The sequence below is a fragment of the Eumetopias jubatus genome, unplaced genomic scaffold (genome assembly GCF_037043125.1).
Source record: "Eumetopias jubatus isolate StellerSeaLion01/CBP00866 unplaced genomic scaffold, mEumJub1_p1.0 scaffold_15, whole genome shotgun sequence".
NCBI classification, from domain to species: domain Eukaryota; kingdom Metazoa; phylum Chordata; class Mammalia; order Carnivora; family Otariidae; genus Eumetopias; species Eumetopias jubatus.
In genome coordinates, this window is record NW_028274821.1 from 71,788,651 (window position 1) to 71,815,032 (window position 26,382).

The following is a 26,382-nucleotide window of genomic DNA, read 5'->3' on the forward strand; positions in this document are numbered from 1 at the left end:
GGAGACTAGTGAGGACACCCCTGCAGTAATCCAGATGGAAATTGGGTGTAACAGGTAAGTGCTATGGAGTGCTAAAGATACTAATGTGGAATATTCTACATGTGCAGGTGGGGAGATAAAGGAGGGAATATGAAGGTAGTAATAAAGGTTGTATTCGGGAAGCAGACGATGTGGAGAATGACAAGCAGAACCAACAGGAAGCGGTCTTTCAAGAAAGTGATGTGTCCAGGATAACTGCAATTTCTGACGAGTAGCGTCATTTGCTGAGATGAAGAATAGAAAGATGGGAGGCTAGGGGAGGAGGGATGGCCAAGATGATGATTAGGCAAACGCTACATTTGAGGGAATGGGTATGAACTCTTGGTCAATGGATATGGGAATCTGGAGCTCAGAAGAAAGATCTAGGCTGAAAATCCAGATGGGGAAGTTATCGACATACAATTGTATGGTCAATGAGCCTAAAGGGAATCATGTCGTCTAACTGTCTGGAGTGGGGAGAGAGTTAGTGGTTTTGCCTTCATCCAGGGAAGGAGAAGTCTGGGGAGCAGCAGGCTAGCAGGTGGGGAGCACATCTCAGATCTCAGCAGCCCAAGCAGGTGATACCAGGAACTCAACAGTGCCGTACTGGAACTTGCTGGACACTGACTCATAATTGATTCTATACAGAGGCTGACTGCACATCGTACCTCTTTTGTTGGGTTAGTAGTGACTTCAGGACCTAACCCCATCACTGTGGGAGCAGACTCAACTCACCAAAGATTCCTCTAACAGCCACTGATGGACAAAGGGTCCTTGGGACGGGGCCAAGCCTGAGTCTGCAGCAGACAGAACACAGATGTGAACATGCTGATGCTGGTGCCTGGTTGTGTATATTAACAACTGTTTGGTTTTGAGTTTTAACCTAACAAGGAGTTTCCTCAGGGAAAATATGAATATGGCACCAGTGGGGAACTACTGCTTTCCCACTGTTGCCCATTCCTGCACCAGCATGCTTTGGTCTGTGTGGCTGAAAGCCAAGACACTGCCTTGCCTACCCCGCCTAGATCCTATTAGTCCTGAGTCTCATCAGCTCTGGTTCTTGTATTTGTCCTTTTCTTTCCATTCTGATCGGAACAGCTCTAAGCTACAGTGGGCTTGTTATCTTATCCGTCCCCACCACATTGCAACTTCCTCCTAAGACACTTAATGATCTTTTCATCCGGAGGCCAGCAAATTCTGACTGCAGGCTAAATCTGGCCTGCCACCTCTGTTTGTAAATAAAGGTTTATTAGAACACAGTCACACTCGGGGTGCCTGGGTGGCTCAGTCAATTAGGTCTGCCTTTGGGTCAGGGTATGGTCCCGGGATTCTGGGATCAAGCCTTGTGTCGGGCTCCCTGCTTAGTGGGGAGATTGCTTCTCCCTCACCCCCTTCTTGTGCTCTCTTTCTCTCAAATTAATAAAATCTTGTAAAAAAAGAACAGAACCATACTCATTCATTTATATATTGTCTAAGGCCATTTTTGCACTGCAATGATAGCTTTGAGTAGTTGCAACAGAGATTGCATGTTCTACAAAACCTAAAATGTTTACTGTCTGGACCTTTATAGAAAAAGCATCCCGTCCCCTATTAATCCATCCTATACACCAGTGCCAGATTAATGTTCCCAAAATGCCATTTTACCATATCACTCTCTTGCTTAGAACCCTGCAATATGCCATTGCCTGTAGAATAAAATCGAAACTTCTTGGCCTGGCATTCAAGGCCCTCGATGGTCTAGTCCTAGCCAATCTTTTGAATCATTGATCTCTATTCCAAAGAGCCAACCCTACACTTCAGATAGATTTCCCTCCTCACTGTCCCTGGAATGTGCAGGGACATTTCTACCCTTGTTCACACGTTCCCTTTTCCTGGAATGTGGCCCGCATTAATTTATATCTACCTAATTCCTACCCATTCTTAATGAACTAACTTAAAGCCTGCATCTTTCATGACCATGTCTGTTCACAGTGACCACCAGTGAGTCTACTGCTTGGGGATATAAAGTTTCACTGTTTATACCATCAGGAATATTTTTTCTGTTCAAGGCATAGTTCACTCATAATCATGGTGGGCAACTCTGGAGTGAGGATTTTCTATATGAACAAAGACCCAGAGGTGGGAAAGCCTAGGTTTGTAATTAGAATACTGGCTTAGCGCATTCAGGTTCTATAACAAAATACCATAGACTGAATTTGTTTTCCACAGTTCTGGAGGCTGGGAAGCCCAAGATCAAGGCACTGGCAAATTCCCTGTCTGGTGGGGGCCTGCTTCCTGGTTCAGAGACAATTGTCTTTTCACTGTGTCCTCACATGGTAGAAGGGGTAAAAGAGTTCTCTGGGGTTTCTCATATAAGGGCACACTAGTCCCATTCAGGAGGGCTCCAATCTCATCACCTCATCACTTCCCAAAGGTCCCCACCTCCTAATTACTGTCACTTTGGTGATTAGGTTTTAACATATGGATTTAGGGGGAGGACATAAGCATTCAGTCTATAACAAACATTTAGCACACTTTCACATGCATGAAAGTATGTCTCTGCATCTTGTGTCCATGACATACTACATCTTGGATCTGGATTTAAATTTGGACCACTACATATCTTTTTTTTTCGTTAAATTTTTTTTATTGTTATGTTAATCACCATACATTACATCATTAGTTTGTGATGTAGTGGTCCATGATTCATTGTTTGTGTATAACACCGAGTGCTACATGCAGAATGTGCCCTCCTTAATACCCATCACCAGGCTAACCCATCCCCCCACTCCCCTCCCCTCTAGAACCCTCAGTTTGTTTTTCAGAGTCCATCGTCTCTCATGGTTCGTCTCCCCCTCCGATTTCCCCCCTTTCATTCTTCCCCTCCTGCTATCTTCTTCTTTTTTTTTTTCTTAACATATATTGCATTATTTGTTTCAGAGGTACAGATCTGTGATTGAACAGTCTTGCACAATTCACAATGCTCACCATAGCACATACCCTCCCAATGTCTATCACCCTGCCACCCCATCCCTCCCACCCCACCCCCACTCCAGCAACCCTCAGTTTGTTTCCTGAGATTAAGAATTCCTCATATCAGTGAGGTCATATGATACATGTCTTTCTCTGATTGACTTATTTCACTCAGCATAACACCCTCCAGTTCCATCCACGCCATTGCAAGCGGCAAGATCACATTCCTTTTGATGGCTGCATAATATTCCATTGTGTATATATACCACCTCTTCTTATCCATTCATCTGTCGATGGACATCTTGGCTCTTTCTACAGTTTGGCTATTGTGGACATTGCTGCTATAAACATCGGGGTGCACATACCCCTTCGGATCCCTGTATTTGTATCGTTGGGGTAAATACCCAGTAGTGCAATTGCTGGATCATATGGTAGCTCTATTTTCAACTTTTTGAGAAACCTCCATACTGTTTTCCAGAGTGGTTGCACCAGCTTGCATTCCCACCAACAGTGGAGGAGGGTTCCCCTTTCTCCACATCCCCGCCAACATCTGTCATTTCCTGACTTGTTAATTTTAGCCATTCTGACGGGTGTGAGGTGGTATCTCATGGAGGTTTGGATTTGGATTTCCCTGATGTCGAGCGATGTTGAGTACTTTTTCATGGGTCTGTTGGCCATTTGGATGTCTTCTTTGGAAAATGTCTGTTCATGTCTTCTGCCCATTTCTTGATTGGATTATTTGTTCTTTGGGTGTTGAGTTTGATAAGTTCTTTATAGATTTTGGAGACTAGCCCTTTATCTGATATGTCATTTGCAAATATCTTCTTCCATTCTGTCGGTTGTCTTTTGGTTTTGTTGACTATTTCTTTTGCTGTGCAAAAGCTTTTTATCTTGATGAAATCCCAATAGTTCATTTTTGCCCTTGCTTACCTTGCCTTTGGTGATGTTTCTAGGAAGAAGTTGCTGCGGCTGAGGTCGAAGAGGTTGCTGCCTGTGTTCTCCTTTAGGATTTTGATGGACTCCTGTCTCACGTTTAGGTCTTTCAATCCTTTGGAGTCTATTTTTGTGTGTGGTGTAAGGAAATGGTCCAGTTTCATTCTTCTGCATGTGGCTGTCCAATTTTCCCAACACCATTTGTTGTAGAGACTGTCTTTTTTCCATTGGACATTCTTTCCTGCTTTGTCAAAGATGAGTTGACCATAGAGTTGAGGGTCCATTTCTGGGCTCTCTATTCTGTTCCATTGACCTATGTGTCTGTTTTTGTGCCAGTACCATACTGTCTTGATGATGACAGCTTTGTAATAGAGCTGGAAGTCCGGAATTGTGATGCCGCCAGCTTTGCTTTTCTTTTTCAACATTCTTCTGGCTATTCGGGGTCTTTTCTGGTTCCATACAAATTTTAGGATTATTTGTTCCATTTCTTTGAAAAAAGTGGATGGTATTTTGATGGGGATTGCATTGAATGTGTAGATTGCTCTAGGTAGCATTGACATCTTCACAATGTTTGTTCTTCCAATCCATGAGCATGGAATGTTTTTCCATTTCTTTGTGTCTTCCTCAATTTCTTTCATGAGTATTTTATAGTTTTCTGAGTACAGATCCTTTGCCTCTTTGGTTAGATTTATTCCTAGGTATCTTCTGGTTTTGGGTGCAATTGTAAATAGGATCGACTCCTTAATTTCTCTCTCTTTTCTCTTGTTGTTGATGTATAGGAATGCCACTGATTTGTGTGCATTGATTTTTATATCCTGCCACTTTACTGAATTCCTGTATGAGTTCTAGCAGTTTTGGGGTGGAGTCTTTTGGGTTTTCCACATAAAGTATCATATCATCTGCAAAGAGTGAGAGTTTGACTTCCTCTTTGCTGATTTGGATGCCTTTGATTTCTTTTTGTTGTCTGATTGCTGTGGCTAGGACTTCTAATACTGTGTTGAATAGGAGTGGTGATAGTGGACATCCCTGCCACGTTCCTGACCTTAGGGGGAAAGCTCTCAGTTTTTCCCCATTGAGAATGATATTCCCTGTGGGTTTTTCAATAGATGGCTTTTATGATATTAAGGTATGTACCCTCTATCCCTATACTCTGAAGAGTTTTGATCAAGAAAGGAGGCTGTACTTTGTCAAATGCTTTTTCTGCATCTATTGAGAGGATCATATGATTCTCGTTCTTTCTTTTGTTAATGTACTGTATCACACTGATTGATTTGCACATGTTGGACCAACCTTGCAGCCCAGGGATAAATCCCACTTGGTCATGGTGAATAATCCTTTTAATGTACTGTTGGATCCTCTTGGCTAGTATTTTGGTGAGAATTTTTGCATCCATGTTCATCAAGGATATTGGTCTGTAATTCTCTTTTTTGATGGGGTCTTTGTCTGGTTTGGGGATCAAGGTAATGGTGGGCTCATGAAACGAGTTTGGAAGTTTTCCTTCCATTTCTATTTTTTGGAACAGTTTCAGAAGAATAGGTATTAATTCTTCTTGAAATGTTTGGTAGAATTCCCCTGGGAAGCCATCTGGCCTTGGGCTTTTGTTTGTTGGGAGATTTTTGATGACTGCTTCAATTTCCTTAGTGGTTATAGGTCTGTTCAGGCTTTCTATTTCTTCCTGGTTCAGTTTTAGTAGTTGATATATCTCTAGGAATGCATCCATTTCTTCCAGGTTATCTAATTTGCTGGCATATAGTTGCTCATATTATGTTCTTATAATTGTATTTCTTTGATGTTGGTTGTGATCTCTCCTCTTTCATTCATGATTTTATTTATTTGGGTCATTTCTCTTTTCTTTTTCATAAGTCTGGCCAGGGGTTTATCAATCTTGTTAATTCTTTCAAAGAACCAGCCTCTAGTTTCATTGATCTGTTCTACTGTTCTTTGGGTTTTTATTTCATTGATTTCTGCTCTGATCTTTATTATTTCTCTTCTCCTGCTGGGTTTAGGCTTTATTTGCTGTTTTTTCTCTAGCTCCTTTAGATGTAGGGTTAGGTTGTGTATTTGACACCTTTCTTGTTTCTTGAGAAAAGCTTGTATTGCTATATACTTCCCTCTCAGGACTGCCTTTGCTGCATCCCAAAGAGTTTGAACAGTTGTGTTTTCATTTTCATTGGTTTCCATGAATTTTTTTAATTCTTCTTTAATTTCCTGGTTGACCCATTCATTCTTTAGTAGGATGCTCTTTAGCCTCCATGTATTTGAGTTGTTTCTGACTTTCCTCTTGTGATTGAGTTCTAGTTTCAAAGCACTGTGGTCTGAAAATATGCAGGGAATACTCCCAATCTTTTGGTACTGGTTGAGAGATGATTTATGACCTAGGATGTGATCCATTCTGGAGAATGTTCCATGGGCACTAGAGAAGAATGTGTATTCTGTTGCTTTGGATGGAATGTTCTGAATATGTCTGTGAAGTCCATTTGGTCCAGTGTGTCGTTTAAAGTCTTATTTCCTTGTTGATCTTTTGCTTAGATGATCTGTCCATTTCAGTCAGGGGGGTGTTAAAGTCCCCCACTATTATTGTATTGTTGTCAATGTGTTTCTTTGATTTTGTTATTAATTACCTTATATAACTGGCTGCTCCCATGTTAGGGGCATAGATATTTACAATTGTTAGATCTTCTTGTTAGATAGACCCTTTAAGTAGGATATAGTGTCCTTCCTCATCTCTTATTACAGTCTTTGTTTTAAAATCTAATTTGTCTGATATAAGGATTGCCACCCCAGCTTTCTTTTGGTGTCCATTAGCATGGTAAATGGTTTTCCACCCCCTCACTTTCAATGTGGGGGTGTCTTTGGGTCTAAAATGAGTCTCTTGCAGACAGCATATCGATGGGTCTTGTTTTTTAATCCAATCTGATAGCCTGTGTCTTTTGATTGAGGCATTTAGCCCATTTACATTCAGGGTAACTATTGAAAGATATGAATTTAGTGCCATTGTATTGCCTGTAAGGTGACTATTACTGTATATTGTCTGTGTTCCTTTCTGATCTATGCTGCTTTTAGGCTTTCTCTTTGCTTAGAGGACCCCTTTCAATATTTCTTGGAGGGCTGGTTTCGTGTTTGCAAATTCCTTTAGTTTTTGTTTGTCCTGGAAGCTTTTTATCTCTCCTTCTATTTTCAATGACAACCTAGCTGGATATAGTATTCTTGGCCGCAGATTTTTCTCGTTTAGTGCTCTGAATATATCATGCCAGTCCTTTCTGGCCTGCCAGGTCTCTGTGGATAGGTCTGTTGCCAATCTAATGTTTCTACCATTATAGGTTACATATGTCTTCTCCCGAGCTGCTTTCAGGATTTTCTCTTTGTCTCTGAGACTTGTAAGTTTTACTATTAGATGTCGGAGTGTTGGCCTATTTTTATTGATTTTGAGAGGGGTTCTCTCTGCCTCCTGGATTTTGATGCCTGTTTCCTTCCCCACATTAGGGAAGTTCTCCGTTATAATTTGCTCCAATATACCTTCTGCCCCTCTCTCTCTCTTTCTTCTTCTTCTGGGATCCCAATTATTCTAATGTTGTTTCGTCTCATGGTATCGCTTATCTCTCGAATTCTGCCCTCGTGATCCAGTAGTTTATCTCTCTTTTTCTCAGCTTCTTTATTTTCCATCCTTTGGTCTTCTATATCACTGATTCTCTCTTCTGCCTCATTTATCCTAGCAGTTAGTGCCCCCATTTTTGATTGCACCTCATGAATAGCCTTTTTGATTTCCACTTGGTTAGATTTTAGTTCTTTTATTTCTCCAGAAAGGGTTTCTCTAATAACTTCCATGTTTTTTTCAAGCCCAGCTAGTATCTTTAAAATCATGATTCTGAACTCTAGGTCCGACATCATACTAATGTCTGTATGGAGTATGTCCCTGGCAGACGATGCTACCTCTTGTTCTTTTTGTTGAGATGATTTTTTCCATCTTGTCATTTTGTCCAGAGGAGAATAGATGAATGAGAGAGCAAAATGCTAACAGGTTTACAACGTCCCCAGAAAATATACTGTATACAAATCAGAAAAGACCTGAAACCAGGGGAAAAGAAAGGGAAAGAAAGAAAAAAGAAAGAGGAAAAAAAAAAAAGAAAAAGAAAAGGATAAAAACAAACAAAACCAGAGCAAAACAAAACAGAATATGATCAAATATGATCAGGCTGGTGCATAGATCAGTGCGACACACTAGATTTTGGGTGTATTTTGGTCTGTTAGAAGAAAGTGCCTCCCAAAATTTTAAAGAAAGAAAGACTTATATATGTACAAAATAAGGGTTGATATGATGAAGGGATTGAATATGACTGTAAAGATGAAAATTATAAAAAATTTTATAAAAGGAATTGATAAGAAGTTTGAAAAATGAAAGAAGAGGATTTAAAAAAAAGAAAGAAAAAAAGATTAAAAAGGGGGGGAGAGAATGTGATCAGGCAGGAGACTAGAACATAGCCATACACTAGAGATTTAGGGTATATTTTGATCTGTTAGAAGAAAGTGTATCTCAAAATTTTAAAAGAGAGAACAACTTATATATATATGCCAAAAATAAGGATAACTACTATGAAGGGATAGAATATGACTCTAAAAATTAAAAATAAAAATGTTTTTCTAAAAAAGGGATTGATAAGATGTTGGTTGAAAAAGGGAAAAAGAAAAATTCAAAAAAAAACCAAAAAGACAGTTAAAAAAATTAACTTTGAAAGACTAAAGAATCATGGTAAAAAAGACATGAATTCTATGTGCAGTATTCCCCTAGCGCTGGAGTTCTCCCGTTCTCCTTGATCGGTAAACTTGGTCTTGGCTGGCTGTTCATGCTGATCTTCTGGGGGAGGGGCCTGTTGCCATGGTTCCCAGATGTCTTTGCCGGAGGTGGAATTGCCCCGCCCTTGCCGGTCCGGGCTAAGTAATCTGCTGGGGTTTGCTCTCAGGAGCTTTTGTTCCCTGCAAGCTCTGGTACAGCTTTGGAGGACCAGGGTGAAAATGGCGGCCTCCCAATCTCCACCCCGAGGAGCTGAGAACTCAGGGCCCCGCTCCTCAGTGCGTACCCAGAGAAAAGCAGTCCGTCACTCCCATCTCCCTGGTCTCTGGCCGCACTGCATGCTCACCTGGCCTGTGACTGAGCGTTTCTATCTCTGGCACCCGACCCCGTGTGGAGTCTCCAAACCCAGCAGATCCCTGCGGTGCGCTCCTGCGCCGCTCCTGCTGGGGGAGGAAGGGGAGTCTCCCCGGATCTGCCGCTTGTTGGGTCCCTGCTGGAGGAGCAGTGGCCTGTCTGTGTCACCGATCACAGTTTATGGCAACCCTGAGTTGAGAGCCCGCGCCTCGGCTCCGTCTCTGCAGCCGGCTTCCCCGCTCCGATACCTGGGAGCTCTGCCGCACTCAGGCACCCTCCATCTTTCTGTGACCCCGAGGGTCCTGAGACCACACTGTCCCGCGAGGGTTCCACCCCCCGCTTAGCCACTGGAGCGACGTCCCTCAGCGGAGCCGACTTCTAAAAGGTCCGATTTTGTGCTCCGCGGCTCTAGCACTTGCCAGAAGCAGCCGACGGAGGTCCCCTCCCCCGCCGTCTATCCTCCCAAATATCGCCTCGGATTCACTTCTCCGCACGTCCTACCTTCCAGAAAGTGGTCGCTTTTCTGTTCAGAGAGTTGTTGCTATTCTTTTCTTCGATCTCCTGTTGAGTTCGTAGGTGTTCAGAATGGTTTGATCCCTATCCAGCTGAATTCCTGAGACCAGACGAAATCCAGGTCTCCTCCTCCTCCGCCATCTTGCTCTGCCCCCCCCCCCCCACACCACTACATATCTTTATAGCCAGTGGGAGCGAACGATAAAGTCCAGTGAGCCTACTCTTGAGGGGCTAGAGTAGCTAGGATATAGAGATGGTGGCTGGTTCCGGAGGTCCTTGCTTTGTCATGTGGCACCTCTGAGGCACTGGATAAGGGGGCTCTTCTCATTAGACCTCACTTTCCCATCCACTGTCATATATTATATGTTCTCACACATTCTCTGGGATTAAGCAGTGTCCATAATGCGCCACTGATCAGAGTTCTTTGGGAAATGGCTAACTTCTTGGGCCTCACTTTGGCAGGGAGGTTATATCCCTGACTTGGCTATCATGTCTCCCAGCGGCTTGACATTATAAACTAATATTTCTTACAAGTCTGTGCATTGCACAGAGGAGCTTGGTTATAACACAAATCACTGCTGTGTTGATTTGAATAGCGGTGGCACCGGCACATCCCCAGAAACATAGCAACTCCTTCTGTTAGCACAGAGCCCAGCAGCCAGCCTTCCACATTATCGTCTTCTCCAGAGTTTGGCTGTTGTATTGTCGGATGCCATTCTGTCTGTCTAGCAAGTTTCTCCCTGCATATGTGAGTCAAGGAAAATAATCCAGTGCCATAAATGTCTCAGCAGACCTCCCCACTGTGCACTTTGGAAACAAAACATGGAACAAGTAAACTGTCATTAAAGGCAGGCCTTTCTGTTCTTAAATCAGTCACATTTATATGATGTCTCTTGTCTGCATTTGAGAAGTGTGGGGAAGAAAAGCATTAAGTGTGCACTCCAGTAGAAAGGTTATGCTCTGAATACAGGGGAATTACCTCCCTTTAGAGCCGGCGTCTAGGCATTACCTAGAAGTAAACATGTGGCAATAAGTATAAGAACAAATAACATTTATTGAGCATTTACTATGTGCCAGACCATTGTTCCAAATCCTTTACATTATCATCTCATTGAACCCACGCCCCAACCATATGGTTTAGGTACAAATTATGATCTCCTCTTTATGTGAGAGAAGGCTTGGACCCAGGGAGGTTAAAAGAACTTGCCAGAGGTCACACAGGTAGCAAATGGCAGAGCTGGGAGTTGGATCCAGGCAGACCAACTTCAGATTTCATATTTAACATAACCTCAGGGAGCCCCACCCACATGCAGTGCTCCCCCACCCCCACCCCGAGACTAGTTTCAGCAAAGACCACCCATCTAATTTGCATTGTTTGTGATGTCCAACAGGATGATTTGACCTACGAAATTGGAAACTGTGTTGGATTACATGTGTATGTGATTTCGATGAGAGAAAGCTAACCCTAGAATCCCCACTGTTTCATTCTGTCATCTTTGCAGTTTATAACAACCTCTATCTTTTCGATGGAGACATTTTTATTCTTTGTCTCCAAATTAACACTGCATAGAACATGACTCTGTGAGTGAGTGAGTGAGTGTGTGTGTGTGTGTGTGTGTGTGTGTGTGTGTGTGTGTGTGTCTGTGTGGAAACCGCCTTTTCTTCTGGATGAAATTGCTGCAGCCTGGCTGACGGAGGAGACTCTCCCACTTGCCAAGCCCACAGCAGGCATGTTAGGGAGAAAGCTACTGGAGACGGAGAGGCAGGTGACACTGTGTGTGTGCCCAGCGTCTCTGTGAGTGTCTCTACAGATGTGTGCTGCCGCCGCTGCTTCCAGCCTTAAAATTCCTGGAGCCAACACCCACCTACTCTTATAGCCTCTCTCTCTCTTTATTTTCAAGGAAAAAAGAAAGAGGCAGACTGAAATAGAAGGCAAGCGACAGGAACTTGATGAGCAGATACTTTTGCTGCAGCATTCCAAGGTAAGTGGCTGATCCCGCGAACCTATTCCATAATAGACATGCAGATCACACTCCAGAGAGCTGGGCAGAGCCTGCCCTGGCGTGAAGGCATTGCCACGGACTGAGCTAGCCCTTTCTCCTTCAGTCAGGAAACCATCTCTTGGCTTTTCTTGTGAATTTCTCCAATGCGGGGCATTGTTACAGCATTCCAGTTTCTGCAAGCATGAGGAGATTATAGTGTGCATGTGGACGGGTTTGGGGGCTGGTGTGTGCATGTGAAATGTGGTGGTTATATATAGAAATTGGATGGGAATTTCCACATGGTGGGTGAGGCAGTGTTCCGGGGCTGCGTCCCCAGTGCATTAGGTGCCGAGCGTGTGTCTGTTCAGAGCTTCCGAAGGACACATTGAACGTACTGTTCTTTTATGATTAAAAATCTGAATATTTTCTTTCTTGATATGGAGAAACAGGAGATAAAAGCACCGTGATCTGATAAAAGAGCAACCCTGTGTATTTCCCATGATTCAATCGTTTTGTTTCTACTTTCACAATTTTGGAAGTATTCTCTTAGAACGAGCAGTTGGCCAAGAGATGGCATTGAAATGATTTGACTTGGTTGGGTCTCCGTTGCACAGAGAGAGAGAGAGAGAGAGAGATGTTTCATTATTTTTTTTTCTTTAAAACATAAGGCACTTAAGCATCAAAATTGATTACAGCCTACGAGAAAGCTCTGTCACTGTCACAAGGACTCCACGGGGTATAGAATGTTGCTTTCTGCAGGCTTGCAGCATATTGTGAACACATTCCAGTGACCAGCTGGGAGTTGCTGCATGCCTTCTACTGCTCTGGGCTTTTTTTTAGGAAAACCTTCTCCTGCTCAACTCAAGTTGCTGTGACAGTCATGTACAGATTTGCATTGCTCAAAGGGCTGGTGGGGAAGGTGGGGCTGACTTCAGGGTGATGCTAGGTATAGATAGTTTAGATTCTTTTAAACAAGATGAGTCTTTATGATTGTGTTTCCCATTCTTCTCTAGATGCTAGGGTGGTGCTAAATGAATCCTTAAGATGAGAATTATCAGCAAGCTGATTTCAAAGAGCAGCATGACCTAAATCTGCTTAGCATATTTATCAGTTTACTATCAACTTTAACCGGAAAAATGTGTTTAAAAGGAAGAACAACAGCATGATACTGAGAATATTGACCATTTATTTTTGCTCTTGTAAATCCACTTATGGACCTTTCTTTGTAGGAGCTTACACTATATCCCATATGCTGTTACTCCTCACAACATTCCTGAGGAAGCATTGAGGGCTAAAGTTAGTATTTTCTTCTTACAGAGAGGGGGACTTAAAAACACTTAATAGAACCAAGTAAATTTTTCAAGGTCAGTCTGGACAGAGCTGGGACTCTGGCTCAGAGTACAGTCAGTGCACTCCTTATAAGAGACCAACATGTACTAACACCTCAGTGAATTCTAGGTTTAAGGTGGATTTTTTTTATGAAGGAGACTGAAAAACTGAGAGGCTGTTTTGACTAGACAGCCCCTCTTCCCTTTAAGCTCAACATGGTTCTTTGATTTTGCTTTCCTTGAATCAAAAGGCAATAAACATATGTCAGAAGATTAAGTTTCTTTTGTCCCAACTTCTTATCATTCTGGATGCCAGATAAGATACCAAGGACTCATTCATTGCTGATGTCCAGCACAGTATCCATCCATGTATCCAGCCATCCATCCATCCATGTATCCAGCCATCAGAATTTCCAACAGAAATGGAAATACTGTTCTATTTCCAACAGAAATAACAGTAAAGAGAACTTAGTATTACATGTAGAAGCAGTGAGACTCCTTCAGAGACTCGGAAACAAGGGAATCAGATAGTTCTTTATGGTTATCCTGGTAAAATCCTCACATTGTTGATAAAATTGGCTATCTAAGGGAACACGCAGCACTTTCAGCTACGTAATCTTCCTATAACCTGGAGAGAAAAGACTGGAAGTGATGGCAATTTAATAAGTGGAGACCAAAGGGTAGTAATTTTCTCTCGCTGGAAGGCCCATGTAGACAGAATGAGGGTGGATCAGTAACCTTGAACAATGAAAGCAAAACCAAAACAACCTCAGAGGTCCCAAGGGTGGTTTATCTGGACTTCCCTGGAGAAACTCCAGCTCTGCAGGTACCAAGTTTCTATGCTCTGGTGAGGTGGGATCTGAGGTAAGCAAGGAGTGGATCAGGTGAAACTTTTCTTATGACTCTGCCTCTCTTTGTTCTGAGTCCATCATTCCCAAAATAACTGAGTTATTTTGGTGGTGCCTGACTGGGAGATATGATCACTTCAGGCACCAGAAAAGAATATGTTCTACTTTCAATCAGTTAGCTGTTGACTGAACTTGAATAGCGTGAGTCATCTTCCCTGTGATCATTCAGTTTTGAGCTTGGCAGCCTCACCCCTGGATGGTAGTAAATTCATTGAGGTGATAGTTCCTCTGTGAACCTCTTGGTAGAGACTCAGCCCGCTTTGTCCTGGACGCATGGCAGCCTTGTCATCCCCTTGTCCATCCTCGATAATAGTCATATTTTGGAGTGCCTAATGTGTGCCTGGGATTTTAAATACATCCCCTCAATAATGGCCACAAAATTTATCACTGACTTAAATGGCCACTTGCCCTGTCTCACAGGTGAGGAAACAAACTCGTGAGGTCAAGTCATTTGCCCAAGAACATAGAGACGATAAGCAAGGGAACCCTGGTTGAATGCTAGGGCTTGTCTGCCTCCAAAACCAAGCCTTCTCCAGGACACTGCTTTCTTTAAATGAAATGTTCCATTTTGAATAATTTGTCTAGAGAGATGCCAATTACCATCATCATTGTCTCTTTACTGTAAGTTATACTTTAATGGACTCCAGAAAAGTTAGACCTTGTGGAGACATTATTGATTATTGGCAGTTCCTATAAGTAGAAAATATTAAGAAATATGCCAACAATATTTATTTAACTAATTTATAAAATCTAGAATGCTCCCTAAAAATATACATACATATATATATATATATATATGCTTAGTGCAAAGTTAAATGGAAAAGCATTAGAATTAGATTTCATATTTATTAGAATATAATTCTCATTGTCAAGTAGTCTATAGACACTTATTCTCATGCAATGAGGTATGAATTATTTAGATAGATTTACTGGTCTCTTGTCAAAGCAAATAAATAGAATGCAAGACAATAATTTTGATGCTTATTTGATTAATATTCTTGGTAATTTAGGATTATGCAGTGAGCAATGCCACAAAATGGAATATTGTGACTTTATATATGGACAATAAACAAATTCTGCAATGCAATAAAAGACCCAAGTACTGAAAGAGCTTCTACACTCCAGCGATCAGGAAACCTCCAAGTACTTTGAAGTCCTCGCCAAATTAAACTCAGATTTCTTTTTACAAGATACTTAGCTATATTTAGTATCTAATATTTATGATGTAAAAATTTCCAAGAAGTGCTCACATATGGGACCAGTAAGCAATTTTAATAGCTGAATTATTTTTGCTGTTTATAAGAGAAAGGAATGCACGATCACTGCAAAAGCAAAATTTTAAAGTACAGGAAAATATAAAGAAAAAAAGCATATCAACTGTATACTGGTTGCCCAGATATAACTCACACAGAGGTATATCCTTCTATGCTTTTTCTCTAGTATATTTTTATAGATTAAGCTTTGTGACCCTTGTTCACAGGCCTCATCAGCTGGTGATTAAAATGAAATGATATTAAACATTCAGGTCCAAAATACATTCACCTTTGCCTCTTTTTTTGATTTTGGCGTATGGGCTGTTTTAAATTCTCATAAAAGGGGCGCCTGGGTGGCTCATTCGGTTAAGCATCTGCCTTCGGCTCAGGTCATGATCTCGGGGTCCTGGGATCAAGTCCTAGGATCCAGCCCCATGTCAGGCTCCCTGCTCAGTGGGGAGTCTACCTCTCCCTCTCCCTTCCCCCCGCCGCTTGTGCTGTCTCTCAAATAAATAAATTAATAAATAAAATCTCTTACAAAACCTTGTAATTTTTGTGACATCACATCTAACATTCTTTTGCTTTATGATTTCTGACTTTGATAGGGTTCTTGCAAAGAACATCTCAAAAACTTACCTAGGATGTTTCTTGTCCTTCAATAGTTTTAACCCACCTAGAATTTCTTTTTCTATATGAAATAAGATAGGAATGACTTTACTTTTTAGTGTTGGGGAGCCAGTTGTCTCAACGTGATTTATTGATGAATTCATTCTTTTCCTCACTGACTTCAATGTCTTCTTTATCATATACATATTTCTCCGTTATACTCGAGTCCACCATTTGTGGATTCTTCTTATTCCATGAATCTGCCACTTCTGTGCCAATACCATCCTCATCTAACCCCTCTAGCTTTTTAAATATATAATATGTATTAATAATATGTCATAAGGCAAGAGCCATCATTATTCTTCTATTGAAAAATTGTCTTGACTTTGTATTCCATGGAAACAATTACTTATTTTTATTGTTTTTATTATGTGACTTGCGATAATGTGAGTTTAAAAAATAAATCAACTACTATATTATACCAGACAGACTAAATTTAATATTCCCTTTGCTCTCTTGGTTGAATTACCAGAGATTTGTCTATTTTATTGGTCAGCCCAAGGTCCCAGCAAGAGTAGGCAGGAAGTATGTATTGCCACATGAATCCCTTTGGAACTGTAACAATTACAAAGGTTTGTATGACAGAGGCAGCACTGTCAGAATCAAATTGCTAATATCCCATCTTCAATACATAAGCTGCCTTTGGATTATTTATTTATGAGCAGGGAACCCTGTCTAGAGTTTTTTTTTAATCCAAGCTATGAAAATTGTCATTATATTTTAAAAACCACAGCCTTTTCTTTCAAAAAGATTGAATGAAAAAAAAAATCAAAGACTGAATTGTGGCCCTGCAAGATATTTATTGTCAACTCACCAAGGTCATCTGCTACATAGCCTGAAGGGACCAGGGGCCTTGCTGCAAACATGTTACAGTGTCTGCCACTATTGTGAACCTTTAGCACTAATTTTAGACTTTTCTTGGTTATTAGTATATGTGAAAGGCCAATTTCAAATTTTAAAATATTGAATAGACAGGTAGGGTACACAGTGTAAAGGAACTTTATGTCCCCCTTTTTCCCATCACGTCTCCACTAGCCCTGTAAACAGAACTTGAATAGAAGTTAGAACTTGGTTTTCTTCTATCAGAAGTGTTGGTTTGGCTTCTGTGTGGACTGAAATCATGTAACAAAAACTTAATACCAAACCAAGATCTTACCAGGAGTCGATGGGGAGGAGTGATAAGAATTATCATCGTCATCATCATCCTCACTCGCTACCATAACTTCAAATATCATATATGCATCAGTGACTCCTAAATTGATATCTCCAGCTGCAGTGTCCCCTGAACTCCATGCTCTTGTATTCAGCTGTTTTCCTGACACGTCCACTTAGATGGTGTCATTTCCATTTATAAGCCTCTCAAGCTTAACCTGCCCTAAATACAAGTTTTGGTTTTCTGCTCTTCTAGCTCTTGTTCTTCCACTAGTCTTTCCAGTCTCGGGGTGAGGATACCACCATCCACCCTTTTGCTCAAACCAAATATCTATGTCACCTTTAATCCCACCCTTTCCCTTGCCCCTGCATCTAATCTGTCAGCAAGTCATGTTGACTCTACGTCTAAAGTACACCCAGTGCCTTCCATTTCTTCTGCTGCTCCTTGGTTTCAAGCTAGCATGCTCTGTCACCTGATGATGTAATAGAGTCCAGTCACTTATACTTTGTAATCCTGTCCCTTTCAGTCTGTTCTCTTCCTACGGTGCTTAGGATAAATGCCAAACTCCTTAGCAAGTCTGCAGTACCCTACCTAATCTGGCCCCTGCGTTCCTCTCCATCTCCAGCTTGTTCTACCTTCCCTTCCCCACCCCCCACTCACTATGGTCCAGCCGCTTGGGCATTCTGTCTGGTCCACAAACGCGCTAAACTCTGCCCCACATCTGGGCTATTACATTTGCCAGTCTCTCCCCCTGAAATTCCCTTCCTTGGATCTCAGATCTCAGCTCAAATGTTCAAGTACTCGCAGGGATTTTTCCCACCTTAAGTGGCCTCAGTCCATCCCTGTTTGTCATATTATCCTGCCTACCTCCTGCCATCCATGTATCACAGTCTGAAATTATCTTGCATCCTTGTTTATTGGGACAAAAGCTTGGTGATCCTGGGGACTTGCCCGTCTTCCAGAGCAGTGTCTGAAGGACCTGGCAGAGTGTCTAGCACATAGGGAGTGGATGGGGACACCACTGTTCCTGAGATGGGGATGCAGGAGGAGAGACAGCTGTGTGGAAGGATGATGAGCTCCTTTTCGGATCAGTGTTTGGCTAACCAGTGGGAAAGTTTATGCATTCTCCAGGTGTTTGGATAATCACAGGTTCTTATGCAGGGATATTCAAATTGTGGACCTTGGACCAGGACCGTCAATGGCAGCATCACCTGGGAGCTTATTAAAATTCAGATTCCTTGGCCTTATCCCAAACTTCGAGAATCGACATCTGGGAGTGAGAATCTGTGCTTTTGCAAGCTCTCCTGTAAGCCTTTTGCATACTTCCTTTGTCTTGACTCCTCATAGTTGCATCCACTTGACAAAGGAGAAGTTTGGCAGTTCTTCACCCCTGTAAGCTATGATACAATTTTTTGGTATATGCAGTTTGGACATAAAAAAAATGAAAAGTTTTTATTTTTAGTGTTCACTTCTGCCATGCTCTGCTTGTCACTTAATTCTGAAACACGCAGGCAGCCAATAGGGACAAGAAGAGTAGAGGGAAACTGGTGCTTTCGATGGGTGTTTGTGATCAGCACGCACAAGTGCATTATATTCCAAAGCTGTAGCACAGCCGACCCTCAGAGACAACAGGAGGGAATCTGGCATAGGTTAAGGGAATCTTCAGTGGTAAACGTATTAGAATCGGTGGTTTGCCCTAGCAGCATTACTTTAGGACCAAGTGAAAAAAAATCAACTTTGCTTTTTTGTTTTTATAATGTCCAAACACTTTTGTGAAATGGACTTCCTTGAGACCAGGCCCACTGTCTTGTTCTGTTAGAATCTCTCTTCTTGGCTCCAGCTGTTGGGGATGCTTGGGTGACATCACTCACTGCCTTATCCAGAGAAGAGACAGATGTGAGGGCACATGTGCTCTTCGTGTTCATGGTCACCAGACTGCTCTTGTCAGAAGTACTGATGGATGGCTAGGACTCCATTAGCCAGAAATGAGCGGTTAGACCCTTTCCTTGGTGGCAGGAGGCACAGTGTGAAGAAGAGCAGACAGAACATTCCCAGAAGCAGCCACTGTATCACGTTTCAAGAAGCCCCAGCTGCAGAGCATCCCTGCTGGGGCAGAGAAGACTGGGTCTGTCCATGGCTGCATTTTCAGAACAGTACACACACCAAGACCAAGGTTGCCAATAGATCTGTCCCCCAGTAATCCTAATAGGGTGTTTACCCTCTATGGGTTGAACTAGGTGAGTATCAAACATTTCAGCTCAGGGAGCACTATGAATGAAAGTGTGACACCCTCCTCCCAAGAAATTAGAATGAGAGTTGAGATTTTTCCAATTCACCCATTTACTCATTCATTCCCTGGAACTGGGCTGGGTGCGGCAATGAGATGCAAAGATGAATGAAGAACAGTCCCAGCCTTTGAAGAGCTGGGAGTTCAGAGGAGGAAAGATACAAAAAGAAAGAATTGGAGAACAGCGTAAGAGTGCACTGGAATATGTTCTCTGCTAGAGGAGACAGAGCAGAGAGCCATGGATCCTGCCAGTGGGAGCGGGGAAGGCTTCATTTTACCTGCTCTTTCTCAGGTGAAGGGAGGAGAGGCCAGAGGAACAGCATGGACAACAATAATAAACATTTCTCTAGTACTAAGTATGGACTCAGCACTTGCGTATGAACTCATTTAATCCTCATGACAAGCCTGAGGTAGGCTCTGTCATCATGTCCATTTTACAGATGAGAAAACTGAGGTTTGGTAAGGCTGATAAGACTGTCTAAGGTCACACAGCTAATAAGTGGGAGCCTGGCTCCAGAATTCAGGCTGTTAACCACTGTTTGACATGGCTTCTCACTGTGTGTGAGCATGATACCTGGAGAATTTTGAGTGGGGAACAGTGGTTTTGAATTTTTTTTTTCCTGTAGCCCACTTAGAAAGAGAAACCAATTTAACCCACTCATCCCCACTTTCCAGTGGAAGAAACGTCTCTGTAATAAAGCTATGGAGAATGTAGCAGTTTGCTAGAGCTCCTATAACAAAGACCACAGACTGGGCGGCTCAGACACCAGATACATTCTCATCATTCTGGAGGCTAGAAGTCCAAGATCAAGGTGTCAGTAGGGTTAGCTTCTTCTAATGCTCTCTCCTAATGCTCTCTCCTTGGCTTGTAGATGGCTGTCTTCCTTTGGTGTCTTTATGTGGTCTTCTTTCTGTGCATGTCTTTGTCCTAATCTCCACTTCTTATAAGGACACCAGTCATACTGGATTAGAGCCCATTCCAATGACCTCATTTAACCTTCAGGACCCTATTTCCAAACACAGTCACATTATGAGGGAGGAGGGGTTAGGACTTCAACATATGAATTGGTGGGGGGAGGAGCTATAATTTATTTATTTTTTTGAAGATTTTATTTATTTATTTGATGGAGAGAGAGACAGTGACAGCAGGAACACAAGCAGGGGGAGTGGGAGAGGGAGAAGCAGGCTTCCCGCGGAGCAGGGAGCCCGATGCGGGGCTCGATCCCAGGACCCTGGGATCATGATCTGAGCCAAAGGCAGACGCTTAACGACTGAGCCACCCAGGCACCCCGAGGACCTATAATTTAGCCCATAAGAAAGAGCAATCAATGTAAACAAATTGTACTGTGAGCTTTTACACATGATTTTATATTATTAAACAATGCCCTAGAAACTTTTAAAGTACTTTTTTGACACTATCCTTGGTGGTAGTTGTAAATACATTTACACACACCCTGTTACCAAGGATGTATAACTGTTTAAATTGGGTAAGGGCAGCTTCTGTGTACAATCTCTTTAGCATACAGTTGCAATAACTTACATATGAACAACCTCATGTCTTTAGTGAGTGGAAAGCTACAGGTCAAGTGCCATAAATATGCTTCCCTATGTACTGTATGTAAGGATAACCAAACAGACGTCCACCAAAAACGATCTATAATTAAAGGGCAAGAATAAAACCAGTGAAGACTATGACTACCTGGACACCACACCGAGGCATTGGTAACAAAAAATCCAGTCAGAAGTGTAGGAATTGGGGGCGCCTGGGTGGTTCAGTCATTAAGCGTCTGCCTTCGGCTCAGGTCATGATCCCAGGGTCCTGGGATTGAGCCGCACATTGGGCTCCCTGCTCAGTGGGAAGCCGCTTCTCCCTCTCCCACTCCCCCTGGTTGTATTCCCTCTTTCACTGTCTCTCTCTCTGTCAAATAAATCAATTAAATCTTTAAAAAAAAAAAAGAAGTGTAGAAATTCTAGCCATTGGAACTTGCACCTGTGCATGCAGCAGGGGCTTCATAGCCCTGCGTAGCTGCTGGATTTCTCAATAGAATGGTGAATCAGAACCGTTAATGAATTCTTACTATTACTAAATGTTGGTAATTTTTAGTAACTCATTTTATAGTTTCATCATAAGTAGCTCTTATTCCTTGATCTCAAGACTAATGTGAGCCTCTGGAATTGTCTACCTTTTGCTTGTAAGAGCTGTAGAAAGGAAACTGAAGTGAGTATGAATTCTGTGTCCACAATATTAGAGATATTCCACTCTCTCATTTCTGTACATCATATTTAATTGGCTGCAAGCCATGCATAACCTGGCTCTTAGTCATTATAAGGGCTCCCTTTCCTTTACCTTGCTCAGCCTGCCTGATGAGGTCAAGCCAGATTCTGATGGAGGTGATGCTGGGATCCAGGGAACCCAGTGCTTACACTATGTTGAATGGCCTCATAGCCATTCTGGGACCAGGGAAAAACTGGTGACATGCCCTGCTTACAGCGCTCCATTCCCAGGACCACTGACCTGCCAAGGGGACGCTCAGCCATGATGCCCAGGGTCCAACCCCTGCAAACATCCAATAACCACCATCTGCCATCTAGGGACCATGTAATGGAAACCCAAATCAAAAATCCTCTCCCACGCCTTCCTCACCTTGCTCTTTGTTTTAGGGAGTTTCAGCATGCCTTTCTTTTGAGCTGTTTTCATTTCCCTTGTCAAAGCAGTAATGGCTCCCTCCCAGCCATTGATGTGAAACTCAAAACTTTTTTATTTCAGGGCACCTGGGTGGCTCAGTCAGTTAAGCATCCAACTCTTGATCTCAGCTCATGTCTTGGTCTCAGGGTTGTGAGTTTAAGCCCTACATTGGGCTCCACCTGAGCCTACTAAAAAAAACAAAACAAAACAAAAAAACAACCCACCTTTTTATTTCACTTCACAATGTATTTGTACACTGGTGCAAATGGAGTGCATGATTTTAATACCATTTGGAGACCACTGCTGAGGATGGCTGGGAATCATTAAAAAACTTCTAAGAAGAAGCATGACATAATCTTTTTTTAAAAAAAGAAACACCTTAAGATGGACTCGATATAGGGTGATCTTAAGAAATTATATAATGGAATTGCAGTAGCACAGAAAAATGTCCTTATGTTTTAGAGATTCATACTGAAATACTTATGGGTGAAATGTCATGATGTTTGTTATTTCCTTTCAAATGCTTTGGTGAAAAATTTGTGGGAAATACGGCAACTGTTTATCATTGTAAAGCTAGATGAGTTACATGGGCATTCATTATACTGTTTCCTGTTTTTCTGTATGTTTTCAAAAGCTTTTTATAGTAGGAAATGCAGAAATAAACCCCTCTGGTGGCTCTCTAGGGGTTAGGCCTGAGGGAAGTCGGGAGCCAAGTTAGTGAGGAGGCGAAGGCAGCAATTCAGGTGACCACTGATGAGGGGCGGAGCTAAAACCGAGGCACCGCGACACAGAGAAGGCTGTGGACTGAAAGGTATCAACTAGTCTGTTCTCTTCCCTCATTCCCACAGTCCAAAGTGCTTCGGGAAAAATGGCTGCTGCAGGGTATCCCCGCTGGAACTGCCGAAGAGGAGGAAGCCAGGAGGCGGCAGTCTGAGGAAGATGAGTTCAGAGTCAAACAACTGGAAGATAACATCCAGAGGTAGGTGGTTCCCAGCGCCCGCACCACACCGCCCCCAACCACCTCCCCGCGCCGGGGTCTTACAGTGCAGTAACCGCTACTGTCCTCTAGGGGGCCCTTCTCCGCGCCGACCCCTTTGCCCAGAGCTTGGGAATTCTCTTCCTAAAAACAGAGTACATTGGTATCGTTTTAACGTTTCCAGATAACCCCGAGATATTACTCTAAGTACTAATTACTGTATGGGGCTGTCATTCGGTACGGTGATGTTTTCCCTGAACAATGAGGTGTTGGAAGCAGCTTGCCCCTTCACTAAACGACCACCTTTTGTGTTCTTCCCCCAGCTTTTGTCTTTTTCCTCCTGTGAGTCAGGCTGTTAGCTGTTACTGCTGCTGCAGTGGGTCTGTTTCCTACATTTGATCAATCTGAAGTGGGGAAACGGTAGCCAGGGGTCTGAGAACGATAGACGTGCTGAATGAGGGCAGCACTGTGAGTTATGTGCCTGCACTCTAAAAATTAACTTTGTACTGTCTGCTTGCGCTGCTCAGAGGGTGAGTTGGTTCCTTTATGGTTCTCAACCAAGTTCTGAACATTTCCGTCTGGGAGATAAGTGACCTTCCTGTGGCCAGTGGTTGGCCAGGCTCACACAGGAGCAAAAACATAGGTTTGCGCTTAAACACTGTAGTCATACCAGGTCCCAGGACACGTAGCCAGAGATATGAGATGGGGGTGGAAGGTGGTGATCAGAGATGTCTTAGAACCAAATCTCCCTCTCCACCCCATCTCACCAACCCCACCTCAAATCTCAGCCTCAAGAGCGTCATCTCTTTCTCCTGAGGGTGCAAACTCATTTAGAATAAAAGGGCAAGAGCTACCTCGCTACCAGCCTTTATACCCAAGCATGAATAAGGACTGTGAAGAGTCCTTAGGGACTCCAGTAGTGTCACCAGAGGGAAAAGCAGACTGGCCATAAGCCCTAAAGGCCTGGGTCCCTGTTTGCTTGGGCCCTAATGTCCCTTGAAGAGTTCTCAAGAGCAGCTTAGCTAAATTTTGCTTGTGGGGGAAATTCACTAAGAAGAAGTTTGTGTGTGATGTGCATATGTGTGTGTGCATACACACACATACATATATGTGAATATATACACATGTGCATGTGCACACATATGTGAATATGTGTGTACACGTGCGCACACACAGGTATGTGAATATGTGCACACACATGTATATATGTGGATGCGCACATGTGTGCACATACACGTGTGCATGCGATTGTGCACATGTGTGCGATTATGTATACATGCACATGTACATGTATGTGGTTGTGCACGTGTGTGCATGGGCACACACATGTATGTGAATGTGTGTACACATGTGTGCATGCACACACATTTTTAGCATACAAAGGGTAAAGGCTTAACTATTACCGACCATTTTAGATAGATAGCTAGTTAGATCTCTCTATATATATCATTAGAAGAAAAAATCTTTGTACTAGAAAAAGGACATCACCCTGGTGAGGACAAGTACCTCTAGGAAGTAGGAAAGATCTCCTGTTAGAAGCCCAGAAGGGGGCGCCTGGGTGGCTCAGTTGGTTAAGCGACTGCCTTCGGCTCAGATCATGATCCTGGAGTCCCAGGATCAAGTCCCGCATCGGGCTTCCTGCTCAGCGGGGAGTCTGTTCTCCCTCTGACCCCCCCCCCATGCTCTCTTTCTCTCTCATTCTCTCTCTCAAATAAATAAATAAATAAAATCTTAAAAAAAAAAAAAAAAGAAGCCCAGAAGGTAGAGGGGGAAGGGGCAGGAGCCAGTCACTCAGAGTCCTGAGCCTCGGGAGTTGCTCTCCTCCCAAGTGGCTCAGCTGGCTGTCTCTTAGACAAGACGAGGGAGCCAAGGATTGTTGGAAATACTGACAACAAGTTGGGGAGGAAAGGCCACTCAGAGAAGTGGTTTTACAGGACTTCTCAGAAGTGGCAAGTCCATGGTGCTTTCAGCTGTAGGTGACAGTTGATATAATACAGTGGCATCGCTTTGTCTACTCTTTTTAAAGGTTCCATTGTTTTCCTGCATCTTTCTCACTGGCTGTACATACTCACCTCAGAAAGGTCTGGCGCAGAGAAGAAGCTCCACAACTTTTTGTTGAATGAAGAATTGAGACCGGGTACGCCACATCTCAGGGAACCCCTGCCCGGCAGAGGAGGCCTGGAAGATTATTCTCCAGGCTAACTTCATCCTAGCAGCCAAGTGGCCTGAGCACAGTCTATTCACTACCTCGGATGTGAAGGGAGGCAGTGCACACACTGAGGGGCAGAAAATTTTCTTTAAAATCATTTTTCAGACACTTTGTATATTTTCTCACTGAACCTGACCTGTTCATTCATTTCATCCATTAAGTGTCATAGATGGAATGCAGAAAGGATTTGGAAAATAGGATAAAATTCGTTCTATGACCTTTTCTGTTTTGTTTTTGTTTTAACGGCATTAGAAAACGTGGTCTTCCTACCAAATTGGCAGTTTGGCTTCGGCTTGCGTATTCATATACCATTATTTTGGCCTCACAGGTGGTAACTTTACCTGTGGGATGAGGCATCACATGGAGGGAGAATCTTAAATTGAGACTCAGTTTTGGCTAAATTGACTCCCGGAGTGAGGAATAAGAGTTAGGGGCTGGTTTATTGTTTATGTGAGCATCACCATATTTAGAAAAATAAGGAGAATCTCTTTTTATCTTTTGAGTCAACAGAATAAAGAGCTCAGTCATGTATGCAGGCAATCTCTTGGAGCCCATTAAAGAGACAGATAGCCAAGCCAGAAGGAAAGAAATCACAGCAGCCTAAAAGGGCAGGGATGCATGTGCTTAGGCCTGGATTCAGGGGGCATTTCCTTCCGCCACAGTCACGGCTCTGCTGGGCTGTGGCCATTTGCTGGCGGATGAGCTATGTTCCCTGGAGCAGGGCTGCCGGTAGGCATCAGTTCTTCCTCAGAGCCTCTGGAGGGAGGAGCGTCTTCCTACCCTGGAAGTCAGTTTCTGCTTCTTCTCATCTTACTCGCAACTTGTCTACTGGAGAACCATTAGCATCTTTAAGTTCCAGTGCCCAGGGAAGAAAGGAGCTGTCCTTCCTCTTCCCTTAAAGGACACTGAGCCACCTAAGCTGCTTTCCTTCGTCAGGCATGGGTTAGTTCGCTCTCTCAGTCCTATAGCCCCTTGAACAGCCCTAACGTCTCATCGGAAGCACAGGCATCCTGCAGTCTTACAGACTGTGTGGATGGGCTGTTCTGGCTCTGCTCATTTTGGCTGAGCTCAGCTAGGTGACCCCAAGACATAGGTTGGACGAGTCTGTGCTTTCTTCCCCCGGCACTAATGAGCTAACCATGACTGTTTCCTTTTATGGCGATGGCAGAGGAGCCAGGGAACTGAGAGGAAACAGAACTGCCCATAAGCCATTAGCCACAGCAAGTCATGGCCACCCCCAAAACCAAGGCGGGGACACAGACAGTCCACCTTTGGTGGAAGGAACTTCACAGTTGTGTGGCAGAGGGCACAGATGCAGGGAAGGATGAGAATGGGGGCTAATAATTCACTCTTCCAGAAGCATGATTGTTCAAGA

At 43.0% G+C, this 26,382-nt stretch overlaps 1 protein-coding gene across 1 annotated transcript in view; it reads left to right on the plus strand.

The window, feature by feature from the left end:
- The window catches only part of LOC114213476 (paralemmin-1), a 91,271-nt gene that overhangs the window by 11,989 nt on the left and 52,900 nt on the right, over positions 1 to 26,382 (plus strand). The window contains exons 4-6 of the mRNA XM_088018818.1: positions 10,247 to 10,255; positions 11,461 to 11,541; positions 22,671 to 22,801. Coding sequence (XP_087874944.1) covers positions 10,247 to 10,255; positions 11,461 to 11,541; positions 22,671 to 22,801 — 221 coding nt within the window. The remainder of the gene's footprint in view (positions 1 to 10,246; positions 10,256 to 11,460; positions 11,542 to 22,670; positions 22,802 to 26,382) is intronic.